The 21,855-nt window shown below is 39.6% G+C and overlaps 1 protein-coding gene across 3 annotated transcripts in view; it reads left to right on the top strand.

The window, feature by feature from the left end:
* The window catches only part of FGD6 (FYVE, RhoGEF and PH domain containing 6), a 108,822-nt gene that overhangs the window by 74,152 nt on the left and 12,815 nt on the right, over positions 1–21,855 (top strand). For all 3 annotated transcript variants that reach the window (XM_034987822.1, XM_034987824.1, XM_034987823.1), the window contains exons 9-14: positions 12,290–12,340; positions 13,648–13,706; positions 13,790–13,861; positions 14,544–14,612; positions 15,115–15,198; positions 16,164–16,243. In XM_034987822.1, coding sequence (XP_034843713.1) covers positions 12,290–12,340; positions 13,648–13,706; positions 13,790–13,861; positions 14,544–14,612; positions 15,115–15,198; positions 16,164–16,243 — 415 coding nt within the window. The remainder of the gene's footprint in view (positions 1–12,289; positions 12,341–13,647; positions 13,707–13,789; positions 13,862–14,543; positions 14,613–15,114; positions 15,199–16,163; positions 16,244–21,855) is intronic.

Below are 21,855 nucleotides of genomic sequence, written 5' to 3' on the forward strand. Positions count from 1 at the left end.
ACGTTTAAAACGTCCCATTAGGGGCGCCTGGGTGACTCGGTTAAGTGTCTGCCTTTGGCTCAGGTCATGATCCCAGCGTCCTGGGATTGAGTCCCACATCAGGCTCCCTGTTCAGCGGGGAGCCTGCTCCTCCCTCTCCCTCTGCCTCTCTCCCTACGTGTGCTGTCTTGCTCGCGCTCTCTCTCAAATTAATAAAATCTTTTAAAAATAATAAAAATAAACAAATAATGAAACATCCCATTAGCCAAAACATCTTTAGCCTGAAGGACAACATTGAGATAGAGAATTTCAGAGGTGATGTCTTCTTCTAAATGGAAGACACATTCGGAGAGGTTGAAGTGTCCTTCCCAAGACTACACAAATGGTATTGATGGAAGTGTACGTATGGTTATGTAATCCTAAGGACAGATGGAGATTGTGATACTATGGTTTTGTTTCACATTTTTATTTAAAATTCTGATTTTCCAGTACTCATTTTTGTGATGTTCTGATTGCTCCCTACTTTGGAAGATATTTCTACAGTTGCTATCAAAGTGCCCGCTGTCCATGCACTTAAATTTTTAGAAGTTGGATTTTAAGTCTTTAAGTTTGCATCTATTTAAACATGATAGTTAACTGGGTCCTCATCTTTGGATAAACAAGCTCAATGTTTTAATCCTCTGAACAACCTTGTGGGGTAAATACTTTCCTTTTCTTCCCCTCTCCCCCAACTTTTTCATTTTAGAATTTGAAGTAATTCCAAGTGCACAGAATATATAGGAGCAGAGAGGAACAGTGAGACTATTTGGGGCAACTTTTGACAACTTTGATTTATTAATGAGTTTTAGGCAGACAAGGGGAAGAATCGCTGCCTGACTCAGTGTAAATTTGTGCCTGCCTTGGTTTCTTAAGAGGAGAAGATTGAAAAATGTAGAGATGAAGTACAGATAAGCTAGGATAGTTTCTTTTGGAATGCTTTTAGAGAGAGGTAATTGGAAATTCCCAGATACAGCGACCTGCCCCTGCTAGTCAGACAACCATCCTATTGTCTTGCAGTGTTTTCTTCCGGGACATAATTTGGGCTTCAACTGGGTATTCTATTTAGGCTTTCATAGTAAAAACACTTCCGACTAAATTCCTGGTAGAACTTTTTTAAGCTCAACCTAAAATAGGATTAAAGAAAATGTATATGTCGTATGATGAATGCTTAAGATTAGAATTATCTTTTTTAAAAAGGGTAAAATAAAGTAAGTAATTTACTTAATTTAAGTAGAAAAACTTGTAAATTTTACCTTTATATTGGCCACTCAAGGCAAATGGATCTAGCCAGATCTTGAAATCTGCATGGGACCCACAACCTACTTAGAGTTAGGAGCATGAGGCAACAGTGAAGAAGCAATGGAAGGAAACAGGTGCTGTTATAGGAGCAGCATTAATTTTTTACTTCTGCTTATGTCCTTCCTCATCTCTTCAGTGTTGAGACTGTCTTTATTATCCTGACTCTGGGCCTGGCATAGATTCTGGCCCATAACAGGGACTCTACTGAGATGGAAGGTTTAGGGAATTAAACGTTGTTCCTTTTCACGAGGTTGAGAATCCCCTGAATCTTGGATGGATGAATGGGTCCATAAATTGTTAAGAGTTAAAAACACCCTTCCAGTTACCCAGGCACAAAATTTTGGAAAGGACTCTGAAATGCTTCCCTTTCCTCCTCGTTCTTCTGTTGTGGTATCTGCCAACGAGGTTTCCCCCGCCTCTGCTTCCTGCTCTTTCCATTTCCCTTGTTATGTTCTAGACCAGGCCTTTCTAAACTCACGCCAGATTGTGGCAATATCTTCCTTCTAGTCACGCTACCTCTTAGCACCGCCACCACCCCCATGTAGCCTGGCACATTGTCACTTCATCTCTTTTCCAAGGACACCCCTTTACTCACACACCACCATCACTCTCACAGTACTGACACCAGATGTGTAGTTTTGTCCCACACCAGGCAATTCTCTTTGACACTAGCGAGGTGTCCTATAATTTGTTTCAATTCTAGGATGATCTACCTGGAAATAGTGTCCGGTTCTACGGAGTTCGGGGCTCAGTCCCACAAGACTGCCCCCTGCAAACTTCATATGCCGTTCGCAAGTCCCAGACTGTCACCTGTAATTTCTGATCAACCGGCTATAAATCTGGGCTCTCCTGATCCCCTCCTTGGGTTTGGTAATTTGCTAGAATGGCTCATAGAACTCAGAGTAACGCTTATTTACATTTGCTGGTTTATCAAAAAAGGATAGGATGAAGGTTATAAATGAGCATCTAGGTGGAAGGGGTGCATAGAGCAAGCTATGTGGAGAGGACCTTGGAGCTTCCCTGCCCTCTCTGGGCATCACTCTCCCAGTGCTTCACATGCTCAGTGACTAGAAGCTCTAAACCCTGCACCTGGGGACTTTTATGGAGGCTTCATCATGTGGTCATGATCCATTATCAACTCCACTTCTAGCCCTCCCCCCTTCCTGTAGGATGGAGAATGGGGCTAAAAGTTCCAAGTTTATAATCCTGGCTTGATCTTTCTAAGGACCAGCCCTTATCTAGGAGCTATTCTGGAGCCCACCCAGAGTCACCTCATTACAACAAAAGACACTCCTATCACCTAGAAAGTTCCAGGAGATTTAGGAGTTCTGTCAGCACTAGGGTCAAAGCCAAATGTTAGGACAAAAGATGCTCCTAATGCTCTTATCACTTAAAAATTACAAGGGTTTTAGGAGCTCTGTGCCAGGAATTGGGAGCAGAGGTCAATATTTTTTCTGTTCTCTCACAGACCTACTTTAATTCTGCTTATTAGGAAGGTTGAAAACTTACTCTCCCTACCATAATGGGAGTTACTTGTCATTTGTCCAAACCCATAGAATGTACAACACCAAGAGTAAACCATAATGTAAACCATGGGCTTTGAGGGGGTTGTGATGTGTCATCCATTCTAACAAATATACCACTCTGATGGGGGATATTGATAGTGGGGAAGGCTATGCATATCTAGGGAAGGGGGCGTATGGGAAATCTCTATGCCTTCCTCTCAGTTTTGCTGTGAACATAAAATTGCTCTAAGAAAACAAAGTCTTAATTTAGGGGGTGGGGGTGAACCTTATTATTCACTATGGGGGCCATAGGTTATAACCCAGAATTTCCCAAACCTCTTTTTCCTTTGTTCTAGCTGTAGTAGTAGTCTTTTTATATGTATATATATTTTTTATTTATTTATTTGACAGAGAGAGAAAGAGCACAAGTAGGCAGAGTAGCAGGCACAGAGAGAGGGAGAAGCAGGCTCCCCACTGAATAGAGAGCCTGACTCAGGGCTTGATCCCAGGACACTGGGATCATGACCTGAGCCAAAGGCAGACGCTTAACCGACTGAGCTACCCAGGCATGTAATGGGATGTTTTAAATGTAGCTTAAAAGTAGTTTTTTTAGGACGCCTAGGTGGCTCAGTCAGTTAAGCATCTGCCTTCAGCTCAGGTCATGATCCCATAGTCCTGGGATCAAGTCCCATATCGGGCCCCCTGCTCTTCGGGGAGCCTGCTTCTCCCTCTCCCTCTCCCTCTGCCTGCCGCTCTCCCTGCTTGTGTGTGCTCTTTCTCTCTCTGTCAAATAAATAAATGAAATCTTAAAAAAAAAAAAAAAAAAGGTAGTTTTTTATTCTCTCCTGAATCCTGTCCTCAAGGTCAGATTCTTTCTTTCATTAATCAATATTTATATGGGCTGACCTTGAGCTGGACACCTGTATACACTGGCAAACACCAAGGTGGTCCTTGTTCTGATGGAGCCTGTAGTCCTCTTTAGGGCCACTCCCAACCAGTCAGGCTTCCACCGAGCTCTTCTTCTGAAGTCCTGAAAATTAAACTGATCTCATCACTTGTTTGAGTGAGTATATTTTGAGGATTTATTTTTGTTAGGTTCCCCTTTTTTCTTTAAAGGGATCTTTTTTGTCTATTAAAAAATATATAAGTATTATAAAACAAAACCCCTCTTTATCTTCTGCCATCCAGAGATGACTATGATCCTTTTAGATCTTTTTTGTCTCTGTGTTATAGGCAGGATAAATTTTTTCAACAACAAAAAAAAGCTTTTATTTGTGGAAAGTTACTACAGTGGTGTTGAAAAAAGTTGAATCAGTGAGGATCATGTCGAGAAAATAAAATGAAAAACATAATTTAAAAATTCCTCTGAAATATCTTTTCCATTTCTATATTTAGGGGGAAAAAACAGTCCTTTGAACTTTGATTAAATTTGGATCAGGTAGTTTTCTTTGATCTTGTTCAAAATATTTATGTTATAAGTGACTAACGACATATTATATTACTTTTCCTGTAATCTTTGCCTTCAGTCTGGGATGGTATTAACTCCCTCTAGGTTTTAGAAATCCAGGATTTCCCATGTTGGTAGAAAATGGGATATTAAAAACATCTGTTAGAGTGTTCTGAAGCTATTAATTTGAGCTATGAACGGACTAATAAGCAGATTTGAGAAAAGGTCAGAATCATATTAGTGTATGATTTTTTAAAAAAATCCTTACCGAGAAATGAAACTTGTGCTTTAGCAAGTATTTGTTTTCTAACCCAGGGCTAATTGTCTCTAGCAGAAGTCATTCTAACACTTTCTCTAGGGCAGAACTTGATGAAAGGTGGGGCTGTTCCAGGCACCAGCCAAGGAATTTCGTTTCTGAAGAACCCAAAGACCCTGATGTAAGGCAATTCCATCCATGTGACATGGGAGGGTGATGATATTCAGAATTCCCTTTGTTATTAGGTCAGCTCTTGTTTCTTTTGCAATTAATTTTTTAAAGACTTTTTATTTTTGCAAGAGAGAGGGAGAGAAAGGGAGAATGAGCTGGCATGAGTGGGGGTAGGGGCAGAGGGGGAAGCAGACTCTCTGCCGAGCAGGGAGCCCAGTGCAGGACTCGATCCCAGGACCCTGGGATCATGACCTGAGCCGAAGGCAGACGCATAACCAACTGAGCCACCCAGGTGCCCCTGTTGCAATTAATTTTTAATTGTAGTTGTGAACAAGGTATTTTGAGGGATGATACTTAATCAATTATATCCATGAAATATTTTGGTACTGTGGAAATAAATATTTAGTACTATGGGAAGACTTTAGGATATAAGCATGTCTTATTTGCCTGATCTATTAAATTACAGCTTTTAAGTGTAATCTCACTTTCTCTATAGAACAGAGGTTCTTAACATTTTTTGTGCCTGGATCCCCGTGGCAATCTGGTGAGGCTTATGGATCTCTTAGAATAATTTTTTAAGTTACAGAATAAAATCCGTAAGACTAAGAGGAAACCAGCTGGCCTGAAATGCAGTTACTAAAATAGTTTTAATCTGCTGCTTTAGTAATGCATTAAATAAGAAGATCCGGTGGTAGATCTAAGAATTCCCATGACTTTGATATAGTGGTGATGGTAAATAATATTTTGAGAAACCTGCAACATCTGTAATGTGATATAAAACACGTGTGACTTCTCTGGTGGTAACGTCACTGGTATCATTGATAATACTGTGGTTTGTTGCCTACATTCACAGTGGAAGGAAATTCTGTATTTCACTTAGAGGTTAGTGAAAATATTATTTGTTTTTTTGTGTTTTGCCCATCCAGGGCTACAGATCTCCAGAATCTTACCCATAAGCATTCCTACAAAGCCATTCTTTTTCCAATTCTCAGTGTATATTTAACTCAGATTCCCTGCAGGTAGCTAATTGCCTCTGTTTCTGGAACTTGCCTTGCTAAAGATCTAGCAAGCCAACTGTGTTGCTAAAGAGTTTTCCTCTTAAGTGTTTGTCAGAGTCTTGGGCTTACATCCACTTGAAGAAACGCTGAAATTCAGTCAAACTTGAATTCACTTTGGTGTTTATATTTGCTTTATTCGTCTCTTGGCTGTTCTTTGGGTAGAAAAAAATATACTTATCTCTCTAAACCTAAATTTGCTCTTTGTTGATAATCAGGTGGTAAGAACCAAATATGGATAAGAACTTCTTTAAGTGGGGCTTGACTGTGCCGAGACTGAGTCTAAGCAAGTCTAAGTGACTTGCTTGGTCTGACCACATAGTAAATACAATAATAATTGTGTCCTTTCCTATTAGGATATAGAAGCTTTATGAGAGCAAAACCTTTTCCTGGGATGCCTGGGTGGCTCAGTCAGTTAAGCATCTGCCTTCGGCTCAGGTCATGATCCCAGGGTCCTGGGATCGAGCCCCACGTGGGGCTCCTTGTCGGCGGGGAGCCTGCTTCTCCCTCTGCCTGCCACTCCCCCTGCTTGTGCTCACCTGCTCTCTCTCTCCTTCTGACAAATAAATAAATAAAACATCAACAATTAAAAATGCATATACTACCATTACAAAAATAGATCTATTGATTGAAAAATAATTATTCCATTATTAGAATAGGGAGGTAACTTAAAAAACACCCTGTTAATAAGAATCTAATGTATGACAAAGTAGCAAGTATAAGACAGTAGAAAAAAAAGGACTGTTTATTGAATAACCTGTTAAAATTTGAAAAATTCAGATTCATATGTCAGTGGATACACTAAAAATCAAAATATAAATAGGCAGAGCACAGAGGATTTTTAGGGCAGGGAAAATATTCTGTACAATACCATCATGATGGATACGTGTCATTTTATATTTGTCCAAACCCATAGAATGTACAACCCCAAGAGTGAACTGTGGACTCTGGGTGATAATGATGTGTCAATACAGGCTCATCAGTTGTAGTAGATGTACCACTCTGGTGGAGGATGTTGATAATGGGAGAGGCTGTCTGTGTATGTGAGGGAGCAGGAAGTGTGTGGAAAATCTCTGTTCCTTCTCCTCAGTTTTATTGTGAATGTGAAACTGCTCTCAAAAAAAGCCTTAATTAAAATAAAAACTAAATATAAAGCAGTAAACTATAGTAAAAACAGGAAAAAATAAAATGTGTTCTTTATTAAAACTCTAAGGATCAAGAAAGGAGGAGACATGGTTTTCTAAGCCCAGAAAAATAAAGAAATTATAAAAGAAAATATTGATACTTTTCCACTATTCTATTTTTTTTAATTTTTTTTTAAAGATTTTATTTATTTATTTGACAGAGACATAGTAAAAGAGGGAACACAAGCAGGGGGAGTGGGAGAGGGAGAAGCAGGCTTCTTGCTGGGCAGGGAGCCCAATGTGGGGCTTGATCCCAGGACCCTGGGACCATGACCTGAGCCAAAGGCAGATCCTTAACAACTGAGCCACCCAGGAGCCCCTCTCATGTCTTTATAATGACATTTTAAATTGGTATATCCCCCCTTCAGGAGGGTTTCTCATGATATGTTTATCAGTACTTTAAAAAAAAACCTTTATTCTCACTGATCAGGAAATAGTCTGACCTATGGAAAAAGATAAATATATCAAGATACTGATCAGTGTTACTTATAATTAAAATGATTACACAGTTTATTACTCATTTATTATTATTCAAGCCTGTTAACTTTCAAGAGTAAAAAGGGCATTATTTATAGTTTTGCGTGGGCAATAGGTATACAGCAGAATCATTAGGGGCAAATTAGGATATATGGCCACGCTATTTACAACAGCCAAAACAAGATAACTTTAAAATGACCTAAAAGTCTAATAGAATACCTAAGTAGCGAATATATATCCCTGTCATGGGATAGTATTCAGCTACTCCTGTGGGGAAAAAAAAAACATGTGGGCTAGAATACTAGAAGGGGCTATAAAATCCTACGTATGATTAAAATTAAGTGAAATCAAACATTTATAAAAACAGAAGGAAATAATTTTAAATCATAATAGTTATTTTAGAGAGATGTGCATGGTTTGAGTTTTCTCCATTATTTAATTTTGCAAATTTCCTATTTTGCATTTTAGAATTTTTTAAAAAAATATGCTTCATAGGTGTCTCAGCTGGTTAAGCATCTGCCTTCAGCTCAGGTCACGATCCCAGGGTGCTGGGATCAAGTCCCACATCAGGCTCCCTGCTCAGCGGAGAGCCTGCTTCTTCCCCTGCTTGCCGCTCCCCCGCTTATGCTCTCTCTTTATGACAAATAAAGTCTTTAAAAATATATATATGCTTCATAATCTATTAGAATGATAATCATTACAGTTTTCCAATCTGGTCCACCCTACTTATTTTATGTATGAGGATACTGACACACAGAAATGCTATGGGGCATGGCCAAAGTCACATGCCATGGCTAGAGGTAGCTAGACGGTTAAGAATCTATCCTCTCACTCCCAATGAGGGCTCTTGACCACTTCACCGAGCTGCCTTGAAAATGGCAGCAGTATGTCTTGCAATATAACACTTGACCTTTATTTTTGGTATTTAAAATAATCTGTATTCTGTTTCAGGAGTCAGGCTCGTTCTTAGGTGCTTCTTTTAAAATTTGAATCTTTGACAAAGAAGCTTATTGACTAGACTTACTTTTCTGGGGATCCCATAATTCTGGATGTGTCACTGATCTCATTACATATTGAAGGAGGAAAGAAGACATGTGGGTAATACAAAGGAAGACACGTCCTCAAATTCAAAACGCTTGACTTTGGAACGTTACTGTCCTGTATGCTCCATTTCCTATGTGCTCTGCCACGGACCATTTCTCAGCACGCAGTCCAGGAATCTGGCGGGGTGTTGTTGAATTAAAATGTCCCAGAATCCCACAGATGACTCATTTTTAAGAAGGGTTAATGTACTTCTGAACAGTTTTCTGCTTTAAGTTGATTATTTTTTGATTAGGTAATCAGGGTGATAAGGCTTACTAGGACTATTATTTTTATTTTTTTATAAATATAAAAAAATAATATATAATAATATATAATATAATATATAATATATATGATATATAATATAATATATAATAATATATAATATAATAATATATAAATATAAAAAAAACTTAGACCTCTCACAAAATGTAGTATTTGCTGTGTCCTTATTCTTTCATTTTGGGCCTCATATATGAGAACAAAGTTAACTTGCATATCTCTTGAGGCACATGCTGTGTTTTGCTTAATTTTGTGCTTCTAATGGTGATAATAGGGGTTAATTAACTTTTATTAATCAACAATGCCACCTGGTGGCCAGAAAGTACATTTTATGGCGCCCGTGCACACTGCAATCAACCTTTTTGTCTTTTGATATAAATAACCTTAGCAGCATTTGAAGCATTTTTTTATTAGTGAAGTTTTTAAAAATGCCTAGTTTGGTTTGGCAAAAGTAAGAAAGTCATGGAATACTGTAAGTCTAACATGGCACATCGAAATGACTAGTCTGTTGTCATTGTTTCTCAGGAAATTCATGCAGGATACTTGGTTCTAAATGGTACGAAGTAAGAATTCCCTGTGACTAACGCAAGCGTGTCTGTCTGGTCTCTGTTCCTGGGTTTCACCTGGGTTGTAACAGTCACTGGGGCAGCTGGTGGTTTCACTGCTCCTCCCGTCTGACTCAGAGGCTGATCGGTCACATTCTTCTCATTCTGCAGTTAAGGCACTGAGTGATTCTGAACTGAGGGGGTCATAGTCTTGTCTTCCTGGAAAAGGTAGAAGTTCTCAAAATGATATCCTGCAACAAGATGCCCTGGAAATATAGATGGGTGGATGGATTCACTGGAAAGTTGAATTTCTAAAATTCAGTTTTGGAAAATTGGATTTTGAAAGTTGAAATTAATTTGGCCAAGAAAGTAAGCCTAACTCCTTTACCTCCTTGGTTAAAAGCATGATTTTGCAACACGTTAGTGGTGGGTTTTCCGCTCAGCTCATTTGTGTATTTCCACTCTGTTCCTTAAAGTTCAGGATAGCAGGCAGCAGCTGAACTTGAGCTCAGGGAAAGAAAATGAAACTCAGAGGCTTATCAGGCTCAGCCCCATGATTCTGAGGTCAGTATTTCCTAATACGGACATCTTCCACAGAGCTGTCTTTGTTTAGAGAAATGTGTCCATTTGCTTGGGTATATTTCTCTATTAAAGAACAAAAGTTGAAGACAAAGTAGGAACTTGACATTAATCTGATACTTAGGTAAATTTGCTTTCCTTTCCACACTCTTCACCTCACCAGAGGCTTTAAGGAACCTCACTTTTGATTAATGAGACACCCTGGATACGGAGAACATGTAGGAAGAAGAGTACGTTTTTCTCCTTAGCCCCATCACTCTCGTAGAAAAGTTAAATATTTGGACTCACCGAAGATGGCTTATAAATGGAATGCATTCTGAGTGGGGTCAGAATGAAATTAAGTTAATTTTTCATCTCCAGGTGAGGCAAAGTCTAATGTGTAATAAATGTATTTTGTTAATTTTTGTGGTTTTCTTATCCATGTGATTTGTAGCGTACTCTCCAACTTGTGCATTCAGATTGCTTTAAGAGCTAAATTGCTAGTGATGGTCTCCAGCAAGATCAAACTTACTCCGTGGTGTACAGAAGCTTAATGTCCTCATACATAGTGTCTCTCCAGGGCTTGTTGCCAATGGTGGATATTTATAATGTGCATGTCTAGACTCATACAGGTTCTTGTGTCACTGTCTCAAAGATGTACAGAGTTTCAACAGTGGGGTGTGTGTGTGTGTGTATCATTATTGAGTTTAAAAAGCTGACACTAACATCCAAGTTTCCCTTTGTGTCTTTGAGCATGACTTCATCAATCCATGGCATGAAATTATACCTGTTCCATAATATTGCTGAATGGAGATTGATTCTGATAAAAGTGCAGTCTCTTGCTATGCCTTTCCTCTTTTAATGTTCTCAACTCCCACTGGCATTAGGATTGATTTCAGCCTTTATTGCCTTTTACCCAAACACAATCCTGGTCTAAGAAAATTATTTATATTTTTATTCATTAAGCATTTCTTGTCCCCTGTATGCAAAAGCCCTGGCTAAGTGCTGCGAGGAATAGAAAGATGAATCAGATATGGGTCCTGCCCACAAGGAGCTTTGAGTCTAATGAGAAAATGATAGAAGACATAAAGTAACTACTGTAATCTATTATTCAAAGGGAGAGAATATTTCTTTTAAATGGGAAGTTTGATAAGAGAAGAGGAATTTGAGATGAACCTTGAAAAATAGGAGTAGAATTTTTATATGCAGAGACATATAAAGGATTCAGTAGAAGGGAACATTAAAGAACATTAAAGAAAAGGATTCAGTAGAAGGGAACATTAGAGACAAAAAGTATGGAGCCAGGGACCACATGGGAAGCATTTAAGGCATTATGCAGAGTCAGACTTTGGTCAGAACAAAGGGCCTGTGTTAGGTAGTAGAGAAAAAAATCAGAAAAGTCAGTAGGGATCATGTAGTGGGGGGAATTTAAATTCCAGGGAACAGAATTTGTTTTGGGGTTTATGTGTGTGTGTGTGTGTGTGTGTGTGTGGTTTTTGTTTTTTGGGATTTTTTTTCAGAATTTGTTCTGAGAGGTAATGGGAAGCCATCAAACATTTCTCAACAGAGAATGAAGTACCTTGAGATCCCATGGCATTCCTTGCTGTTAAAGACTTATAAAATATAACCTATTGCTTTAATTTTTTTCTGTATTGTAAGAACTACTATATACCACATAGCTTATTTAAAGATCAGCTTCATCGAGACCAGAGTTTCTCAACTGCTGCCCTATTGACATTTTGGGTCAGAGAATTCTTTGTTGTAGGGCTGTTTTGTGCATTTGTAGGATATTTAGCAGCATCCCTGGCCTGTAGCCACTAGATGCCAGTAGCACCCCCTTTTCCATTGTGACAATGAGGAATGTCTCCAGACATTTCCAAATGTCCCCTGGTGGGCAAATTTGCCCCATTTGAGATCCACTGCTCTAGACATATGTATTGTATTCCTCTGCTGTTCTCTGATTGTTAGACTCTTAGATTGACAAATCCCTTAGGCGTTCAGTCTATTAATGCTTAGAATTTTGTACTGGACATACATCTGATTTGAAATTAAGGCATTTCATCTGTGTTGGACTAAAAGTGCTGAACTGGGCATCAGAGACCTGGATTTCTAGTCCTAGCTATGCCACAAAGAGGTTGTGGTTTCAGTGAGACCCTATGCTCAGTAACCTGATACCTCTTGAAAATGACCAGTGTGACCCCTGATGCTCTTTCTACCTCTGAGCCTGTGTCCTGATTTCAAATGCATCTCCGGGCTTTATTCTTTCACATTTTTTAGAAAGTTAGCACACATTGAACTAGTACCTATGTTAATCAACAAGACTGACTGACGTATTGAATAAGAAAGATGAAATGTTTTTTTCCTTTGTGCTTTATTTTACTAAGTATTATAATCCTTTCCCTCTTCTAGATTATTTGAAAAATCTTCTAGAGGACTCTGGAGATTACAGAGACACTCAAGGTAAATAACTTTCATGGTATTAATATGTTGCAGAAGTTCTTATATTACAGCTGGCCATGGGACCCAGCATTGTCTGGAGTGAGGAAGGTTCCTACTTTGCTCAGTCACTCTGTGCCAGTGGTAAATTCACCTTCTCTGGATGACTGTTGCTTGTAAAGCAGGGATTGAACCAGTTGATCGCAAGGTGGTTTCAGGCTTTAAAATCAGAGTCCGTGAAGTGATCAAACTATACGAATCAAGGATAAAGTCTAAAATAGCATATTCTGGGACTGTTTAATGCTGGACAATTGCCTTACCACCCTTCTACCCCTCACCCCTAGTAGCACTTAAAGGAAAACTTCCATTACAGTACAAGGAACTCATTGATACTCACAGGTTAATCCACTGTGTGTGTGTGTATGTGTGTGTATCTTACACATATACGCACACAGGGATTAATTCTGTTCAGGATAATAGTGTTTCTTTCAATTTATCCCCTAAGTACCTCTTTCACATGCTATAGGTACATCACTGGCTCTAATTTGAAGTCCATGTCCACCCCATTAATTTTATGAATTTTTATCACATTTCTTGTGCATACTTTATATTTTCAGATTACAAAATGGAACAGGTTTTTAACCCATTTTGTAGAGATTCTTATTTGTTCTCTTAATCATTTTACTTCTACTTTTTTTTTTTTTTTTTTTAGAGAGAGAGAGCAGGAGTGGGGGGAGGAGCAGAGGGAGAGGGACAAGCAGACTCTGCGCTGAGCACAGAGCCCAACTCAGGGCTCGATCCTACAACCCCGAGATCATGACTGACCCAAAACCAAGAGTTAGCTCACAAAGTAATGCATGTCATTTCCTAAGGCCTAGTATGCTTTGTGGCATTTCTTCCCTCTTGAGATCAGACTAAGAAAAGGCAGCTAAGCCCTGACCCTCTAAATCATCACTTTTCATAGTTCTGGTTTCCTATCCCAGGGTACTTCTCTCCCAAGGCAGTTCATACTGGAATGGTCCTTAACTTCGACGTGAAATCCTTTCCTTATCCTTGTAAGCTTCAACAGGCTAATCAAAGCTCAGCACAAAGCAAGCCTGACATTCATACTGTTGATACATAGCGCCTATAATGTCTCCCTTAAAGTCTTTCTCGGGCTCATTTTTTTTTCATGAGTCCTGTTTATCCTTTGCTGTTGCCCTCATCAGACCTCATTGTCCATATTTCTGCCTACCCCAAGTTAACGGAGCTCCTCCAGTGGTTGTTGCTACCAGTTCGCCATCTAGCCGTCTGGACTAACCTGGTGTTCATTCCGTTTCTACACATTTTAGATGCCCTTGCTGTCGTTATAGAGGTTGCCAACCATGCCAATGACACCATGAAGCAAGGAGTAAGTATCTTGATTTCAGTGGCTGGCATACTGTTGAACCTGGGGGCCCAGGCCTTCATATGCTACATATTCTCTTTCTGTAGGACAACTTTCAGAAGCTTATGCAGATTCAGTACAGCTTAAATGGACACCATGAAATAGTGCAGCCTGGACGGGTAAGTGGTTTAGACTGCCTTTTGCAAATTTAATGCAGTGCATTTAGACACCTCTTGTAGCTGTTTTGTATTTCAGTTATGAAAATAGGTTATTTGTTGTTGTTACTCTCCACTGACTCGATCTGGATCAACTCTGAGTTCATTCTATCCATTCAAAACATTCATGATTTAAGTCACTGTGACAAAAAGTCCAATTCAATTAGGAGAATGGCAAGGGACCCCACAGAGTATCTGATTAAATAGGATCATTTTATTGTGTAATACTAACTGACCTCACACAGCTTTAAAGACAACTTCATTTAAAATCTTTAATATAAGAGGGGATTATGAGGGGAAGGAGAAAATTGGTGTTTTGGTTCTCCTCATAGAGCACAAAAGTGGCCTACAGAATGAATTCAGGAAAATTACAAAATGCAATTGTCAGGATGTTGGCTCAGTCAATTACATTTCAGACCACATAGTACCCCTGGGACCAATCCTGGATTTATGAAACTCTGCCGGCTTGTCCAACTACTTAAAAGGTTTAAGAAGAAACCGTGACTGTAAAAAGTCACGTGGAAATTATGTCCACCCAATCCCACCTCCAAAAAAAATTCTAGAGAAAGAAAGTTGAAAAACAAATTATATGCATATTGTAGTTGCATAAGGTGGGACTAAATGGGCATTTGTTTGGATGAATCAGGTTTTTCTCAAAGAAGGAACTCTGATGAAGCTGTCTCGGAAAGTCATGCAGCCCCGAGTGTTTTTCCTGGTAAGTGGCCATGTGTGTTTCTGATGAGCCACAGGAGGGGATAATTGCCTAATAGAAGGAGACATTTGTATATGACAGATAAGCTTACACATTCAGAGAGTTTTAGTGGGATCTTTGGCTGACTGTCTTGCTTACTTGCATTTCAAGTATGGGGAAAAAAGTTCTTTTATGATGCATAGCCAGGAAATTATTTCCTTTTTGAATTCAGTTTATGTCATTCCTAACTTAGAAAAGTTGATTGTAATACTTTAGTGGTATTTAGAATTCAGAAAACATATCTGTTACAGAACTTGGAAAGAAAGCACATTTTCTAGAAATTGCCTTTTTATTAATAATTCTAATAAAGCATTCTGGATGGCCATAGTTTAAGCAGACATAAGTGTTTTTATTCAAAGAAATTTTAATAAAAAAGTAGTATTTTTCCTTTATTTCAGTCTTATCAGTGTCTTGGTAGCTGACATTTGTTGCTTTACTTCATTCTATGAAATATTTCTACTTTCAGTTTAATGATGCCCTGTTGTATACAACACCAGTGCAGTCTGGGATGTATAAACTGAACAATATGCTTTCATTGGCTGGAATGAAGGTCTGTGCGTCTGTTAGAAGATATTTCTTTTCTTAACCTAAATATATTTAGAGAAGAAGCCCTAAGATAATCATCTTTCTCACATCCCTGACTTTTCTCTCTCCCTGTGTTACCGTTTATATGTTCATTTATTCATTCATTCGTTCTTTGTTCACTCATACATTCATTTAATCATGAGGTATTTATTGAGAACTATAAACAAATCATGGTAATAGATTTGGCAAAAAAAAAAAAAATACAAAGATGGATTGAATCATGATTGTTTTTGTTTCTGCCTCACCCAGTCCCCCTCCCCCCGCCCAGGAGCTTAGCAACTAGTTGGGAAGATAATAGACAGTAATAAATATCACTGTGAAGTTTCAGTTAACGTTTTGGGGAGTTCTGGGGCGCCTGGGTGGCTCAGTTGGTTAAGCGTCCGACTCTTGGCTTCAGCTCAGATCATGATCTCAGGGTAGTGAGATTGAGCCCAGAGTTGGGCTCCACACTCAGTGCGGAGTCTGCTTGAGATTCTCTCTCCCTCTCTGCCCCACCACCCTCTCCTTAAATAAATAAATAAATAAAATCTTTTTAAAAAGAAAAATTTGGGGGAGTTCAGACAATAAGGAATGTGCAGCTTTCGGTGGGACCTGGTGGAGGAGACAGGGAGAATTGAGGAAGTCTTTGGAGGAAGAGCCACGAGCCTTAAAGAATAGGTCACATTTGGCCACACTGAGATGCAGGGAAGGCATTCCAGATAGAGGGAGTAGCGTGAGCAGAGGTCTGAAGGTGGGAAAGTTGGGCCTATGTATATATAGGCATTTAACTCTGGCACGCAGAGCAGATGAGGGAGAGTCATGGTACATAAAGTTGAGGATGGAGGTTGGTGGTGGCTGACAGCAGCCAGGGCATTGAGCAGTTTTAGCTACACTTCAGAGATGAGATTTGCAATAGGCTGAATTTGCTCAAACTGTTTTGCTTTCTTCAAGGTCAGAAAACCCACCCAAGAAGCATATCAGAATGAACTAAAGATTGAAAGTGTAGAACGCTCCTTTATCCTCTCAGCCAGGTAAATTTCTAAAATCTGGGCCTGTGAACATTTGCCGGTATTACAGGGTCATACGTCTCCAGCATTTTTTACATTTAGGTTAACTACTACTTTCTTTTTTCCTTCTTTTCAGTCCTAAAACCATGGAGTTTATTCTTGGCTTACCATGTAGGTAAAATGTCTGATTGCTGATCAGTAATGTGTTTGAAGCACAAAAGCAAAAATGTTCTGTGAAGAGAATAACAGTGCTGAAAAGTGCCTTGCTGACCTTTTTTTTTCTTAGCGAATACTTCAGACTTTTACAATGGCACCTAATGTTTCTAAAGATACCTAGTGCTTTATAATTCACTAGGAAGTCTTCACGTAACATTGAAAGGTCATAACAAACCTCCTAGGTACTGTCACCTCACTAAAAATGAGGAAGACTAAGTTAGAGAAAAAGTGAATTGCTGTCTTCATGATACATAGCTGGCAAAATCAGGATACAAATAGAAATTTTTTACTTTTAAACCTGTTGTTATTTATGATACCACATTGCCTCAAAATGGAACCTGCAGTGACTTACTATGTGTAAATCAAAACATATTACCATTATTTAAATCAAGCGCCAAGGAAACCAGAAGCTGTATGACTCGTACGTGTACATTACTGAGTTACTGGCCAAGTGGCAGAAGTGAATGTTTGGCAGGATTTGGCTGGTGTAGGGAGAGACACCAACAGCCACAGCATGCTCCACTGCTGGATCTGGATAGCAAGTCTCAGCAGCTCTCAAACGTAACCTTTAATGTAATAAAAATAGTAGGAAACACTTATGTAGCATTTACTTTGTGCCAGGCACTATCCGAAGCACTTTCTGTGTTTTCATTCATTAAATCTTCATAACAACCTAATAAGGTGAGTTTACTAATTTTATACCCATTTTATGGTGAAAAAAGCCATCCAACTATTAAGTGTCAGGGCCAGGATTTGAACCCAGGCAGCCTGCTTCCCACTGTGTCTGTACCAGTAAAATCAACTGGAATTCTTAGTAGCAGCTGGAGTCCTAACTGGAGCCATTTATTACCTGGCATCAGGCACAATGCTGAACTTGTCATTTATTTTCTCTTTTAATTTCCATGATAACTAGGAGGGTAGGTGTTGTCTTGACCTTCCAGATGAGAAAAATACAGGCTCAGAAAGGTTAAATAACACATCTAAGATTATACAACTACTAGGCAGTGGAGCCCAAATTTTAACCTAGGTATATCTGACAGTGAAGGTCATGCTTTCAACCATTATCATATTGCCTATGTCCATGGATGTCAAGGACTCAGACCAAATGTCTGACTTCCCATACTCAGGACAAAAGCAGCCCCCTGGGTCATTGTTACTCTTCTGAAATGGAATGGCCACTGTGCCTGATACCAGATCTGGGGATGAGAGAAGACAAATAGGTTTTGTTCAAGGTTTGTCAAAAGCCAACTACCAAAGCAAAGCAGTTTCTGGGGGGGTACCTGAAGCAGCCTGCAGATTAATATTTGGAGAGTGATGGTAAACTCTTGGTCACCTGGAACTGAGACCCTTTTTTGTTTGTTTTGTTAGAATTTGAGTTTGAATTTGAACAAAAGTGCCAGGAATATCAAGTCTCTATGTAGCAGGCTCCTGGCAAATACTTAAGCTTGGTTCTTAAAATCAAGAAAGTGACTTTCAAATATCCAGAGAGAAAATACCTACAGGAAAGTCAAGTTTTCAGTTGCACTTAAATATCCTAACTAAAAATATGCTTTGGTAAAAACAATTACATTTTATTAAAAACTAAGTAATTTAGGAAATGATGTTAAGTCCTTTTTTCTTTGGTTGCCATTCAGGCAAATATGTGGATGTCCAGATCAGCCTCTTAGACCTTAGTAAGGTCTTTGGAATTTTATGTGTGATAGGAAACCATCTGAGGGTCTTAAGCTAAGAATTGGTATGATCTCATGTATATTTTTAAAAGAGGGCCCTGGCTTCTTTGTAGAAGATAGACCATCAGAGACTAGTTTGGAAGTTGGGAGACCAGGTAGGAAGCTAGATGAGGCTCTCTTGGACTAGAATGGTAAGAAATGGTCGGAGTCAGGTAGAGTTAATAGGATTATTGATGGATTGAACATGGGTTCCGCAGGAAGAACGAGAAAACCGGAAAGTTCTTGATAAAGGGAGAGTAAATTTCCAGGGGAGGATTAAGGTGGCCTGGGGGAAGGGGACTGTTGCATGCTGAATGCCGCCAGTGTGCCATGCTCTTCTTCTGAGCGCCCCCAACCACAGCGAGTGGGTACAGTATAACCTGTAGGAAGGAGATGAGAGGTCCTCCTGTGATCTGGGTCCTGTCTACCTCACCAGCCTGATTTCCGTCCATTCGCCCTGTCCCCCACCCACTACAGAGCATGGCATATACTGCCAGCATGCATCTGCTTATTCTCCATGCATGCCAGCCTACCTCTGCCTTTTGCACAGGCAGCTGCCTCTGCCTGGAATTCATCCCTTCGTTCAGTAAGTAATGTGGATCCTCTACCCTAGGCCAGGCATTGTGCCAGGCATCAGGATAACGTGGAGAATTAAAAGGGTCCTTCCTTCCCTGACCTTGCAGTCTGTTAGGGAAGACATACGCTTAGCAAAATGTCAACACAATCAATTATTATTGTGATTAAGTAGTACACAGGAAAACTACCCGGTGCTATGAGGCTGTAAAACAAGGAGGCTTGAACTACCTTTGGTGGAGAAAGGGCAGTCAGAGATAGCTTCCTGAAAGACCTGCTGTGTCAGTTGAGTTATAAAAGATAAGAGTTGGATAGCAAGGCAAAGAGGAAAGGAAGAGGCTGCTGGTCATTGGGAATAATGTGTACAAAGGCCCTAAGGTGGAAAGGGCATAGCAGATTAAAAGAACTGAAAGACCAGAATGGCATGAACATAGAGAATGAGGGGGAAAGCCAAGGTAAGCCTGGAGGGACAGGGGAAAGCTGAGGCAGAACTTGTGGATTTGGGTCTTGAGCCAAAGAGCCACAAGAAACCACTGAAAGGTTTGTACAAGGGAATGATGTGATCAGATTGGCCTTTTTAAAAGTTGGTTGGTAGGTGGAAAATGGTTTGGAAGGGGAGGTAAAGGAGATGATTGATTGGGGTTGAGAGCCAGAGGCATTAAGAGCGAGTCTCTGGCTCGTACCCTGTGCTGGCAGTGGTACCATTCCCTGTGATAGGGAACGCCAGGAGAGGAGCAGCGTTGGGCGAAGAATCAGGAATTTAGTTTCAGATGTGCATGTCGACCATGAGGTGCCTATCAGTCATGGAGCCATCGGGGCGCCTGGGTGGCTCAGTCAGTTGAGCGTCCAGCTCTTTATTTCAGCTCAGGTATTGATCTCAGGGTCGTGAGTTCAAGCCCTGAGTTGGGCTCCAAGCTGGGCATGAAGCCTACTTAAAAAAAAAAAAAAAAATGGAGCCATCAATGAGGCAGTGCCTGTAAAGATCTAGAGGTCAGAAGGGAGCCCAGACTTGGCATATATTTGGGAGTCATCAGCTTAGAGAAAATAACCAAAGCTAGGAGGCCGAATACAGGTGCACAGAGACACTACAAGGTTCCCTGTTGAACTCCTCAGTTCTTCCAGTCCTAACATACTCATCCCCTCTGCAGAGCTTTCCCTGCTACCCAAATAAGGTAATTTACTGCTTCTCTGTTCCTCATTTACCTTACCTTTATTGTATCATGCAGTAATTACTTGTTTTTGTGTCTCTCCTCAATTAGATATGAGCCCTTACAAGTGGTATGTTTTTTATGTGAGATTCGTGGCTTAGTACCTGGCCCTTGGTAGGCTCCCACTAAATGCAACTCAGATGAATTGAAATGAAGTGATGTGGCCTTTAGACCTCAGAATAGCATTCCATAGTTACACAAGGAGTAAATAGTGTGTCAAGATCTAACATACCAGAACCCCTTCTATTGGAGGTTTTTTGGAATGCATCCCCATCAATGGGAGAATGGTGCTTATTTAATACAAATTTGCTTTCTGGGTAATGTACACATTCCATAAAGAAAAGAATACTTGGTTTAACTGCATTTTAAGTGAGTTTAACTGAGGAAGGTGCTGATTCTTCTGCTAACTGTGTTACAAAAGAAGACCTAGAGTCTCCACTCCGTACTGCAGGCAAATGTGTGTGGTCTGTGAGAAATGTGTTATCAAGAGCTGGTAAACATTGTTTTGGCAGATCCCCACACAAGAGAGAGCCAGGAATGATTAGATGAAAGAACAGCATATGTGACATGATTTGCACAGTCAAATCACATTCCACATGCTCCCAGGGCTCCAGAAAAATCAGACGGCAATTCTCAAATTAACCATCTGCCTCTCTGCTTTCTTTTACCTCTTCCACTGAAAAGGGCGGAAGGGGAGAGAGAGGGAGGGACAGTATTTTGTGAAGGTTTACTTGGAAGCTTAAGCATATATTCTCATAGCGTAATTCAGAGAAGAGAGATGAATGACACACGGTGGTGAAGGGTTCAGTCTTTAGCCACACTTGGGTCTGATACCAAGTCATGTAGGCTGTTGTCTAAAGCAAATTGTCTAACATTTCAAATCCTCAGATTGCTTATCTATAAATGGTGCTCGTTGGTGATAGTGATGGTATTGGGGAAAGGAGATGTAAGATCCAATATGTACTCCGTGGGGTAGCTCTGAGGATGAGATGCGATGACATTTGCAAAGCATTTAGCACAGTTGGCTGACATGTAGTAACTTGAATAAATGGCAGCTAGTTGGACAGTAATGGTAGAGTGTTTGGCTTAGAGAAATAAGAGCTGTTGTATTTGATTTTTAAGATTCTGCCACAATAATTTTTTTTCTCAAGTATTTCAAAACTTAAGATTGCTGCCATAATAATTTTTTTTACTTAAGATTCTGCCACAATAATTTTTTTTCTCAAGTATTTCAAAACAGATCGCAGATATCAGGTCATTTTGCTCCGACATACTTTCATATGCCTTTCTAAAACAAATACACATTTCCTTACACAATCACATTCCCATTATTATGATAGATTTTATTTTATTATGAGAGATTATTAAAGTCTGTCTACACACACATACACATAAAATGTGCCTCTCACTCTTGAGTATTCAAAACTGAATGTGCGGATGATACCAGCAATGATTTGGAGTCACCAGAGTTTTTTTGGGAGGAGGTATGGTTACAATAAAGCAGAACAAGAATGCCTTTTTCTGAGCAGGCTTTCCCCCTATTTGGCCTATCTCTGTCTAGATTTGAACCCTGTAGCTCCTTATGACCTGAGGGTAGAAACAGAAAGCAGGATGGGCGGAATAGGTAGGGGATTTCCCTTGTTACCCACTCCCTAAACATCTGTCTGTGGTACCAAATATACGTTTCCTTTACTCCAGTGCCCTTTCTAGAAGTTTTTAGTAATATTTAGTAACCTAAAAAGAATTAGTATTCCATGTTGTAAATTTGGATTTGAAACTTGATTCCTTGGAATATTTTTTAAATTCTACGATTATATCTCAGGAAACTCCCTGGTTATGTAAATAACCATAATTATTAATTGTATGACTAGCTCTTAAACCAAGCAAAAAAACTTTCACATTTAAGAGACTTCAAAAGTATAAAGCAATA

This window comes from Mirounga leonina, unplaced genomic scaffold (genome assembly GCF_011800145.1).
Source record: "Mirounga leonina isolate KUSES-001 unplaced genomic scaffold, KU_Mleo_1.0 Mir_418, whole genome shotgun sequence".
Taxonomy (NCBI): Eukaryota; Metazoa; Chordata; class Mammalia; order Carnivora; family Phocidae; genus Mirounga; species Mirounga leonina.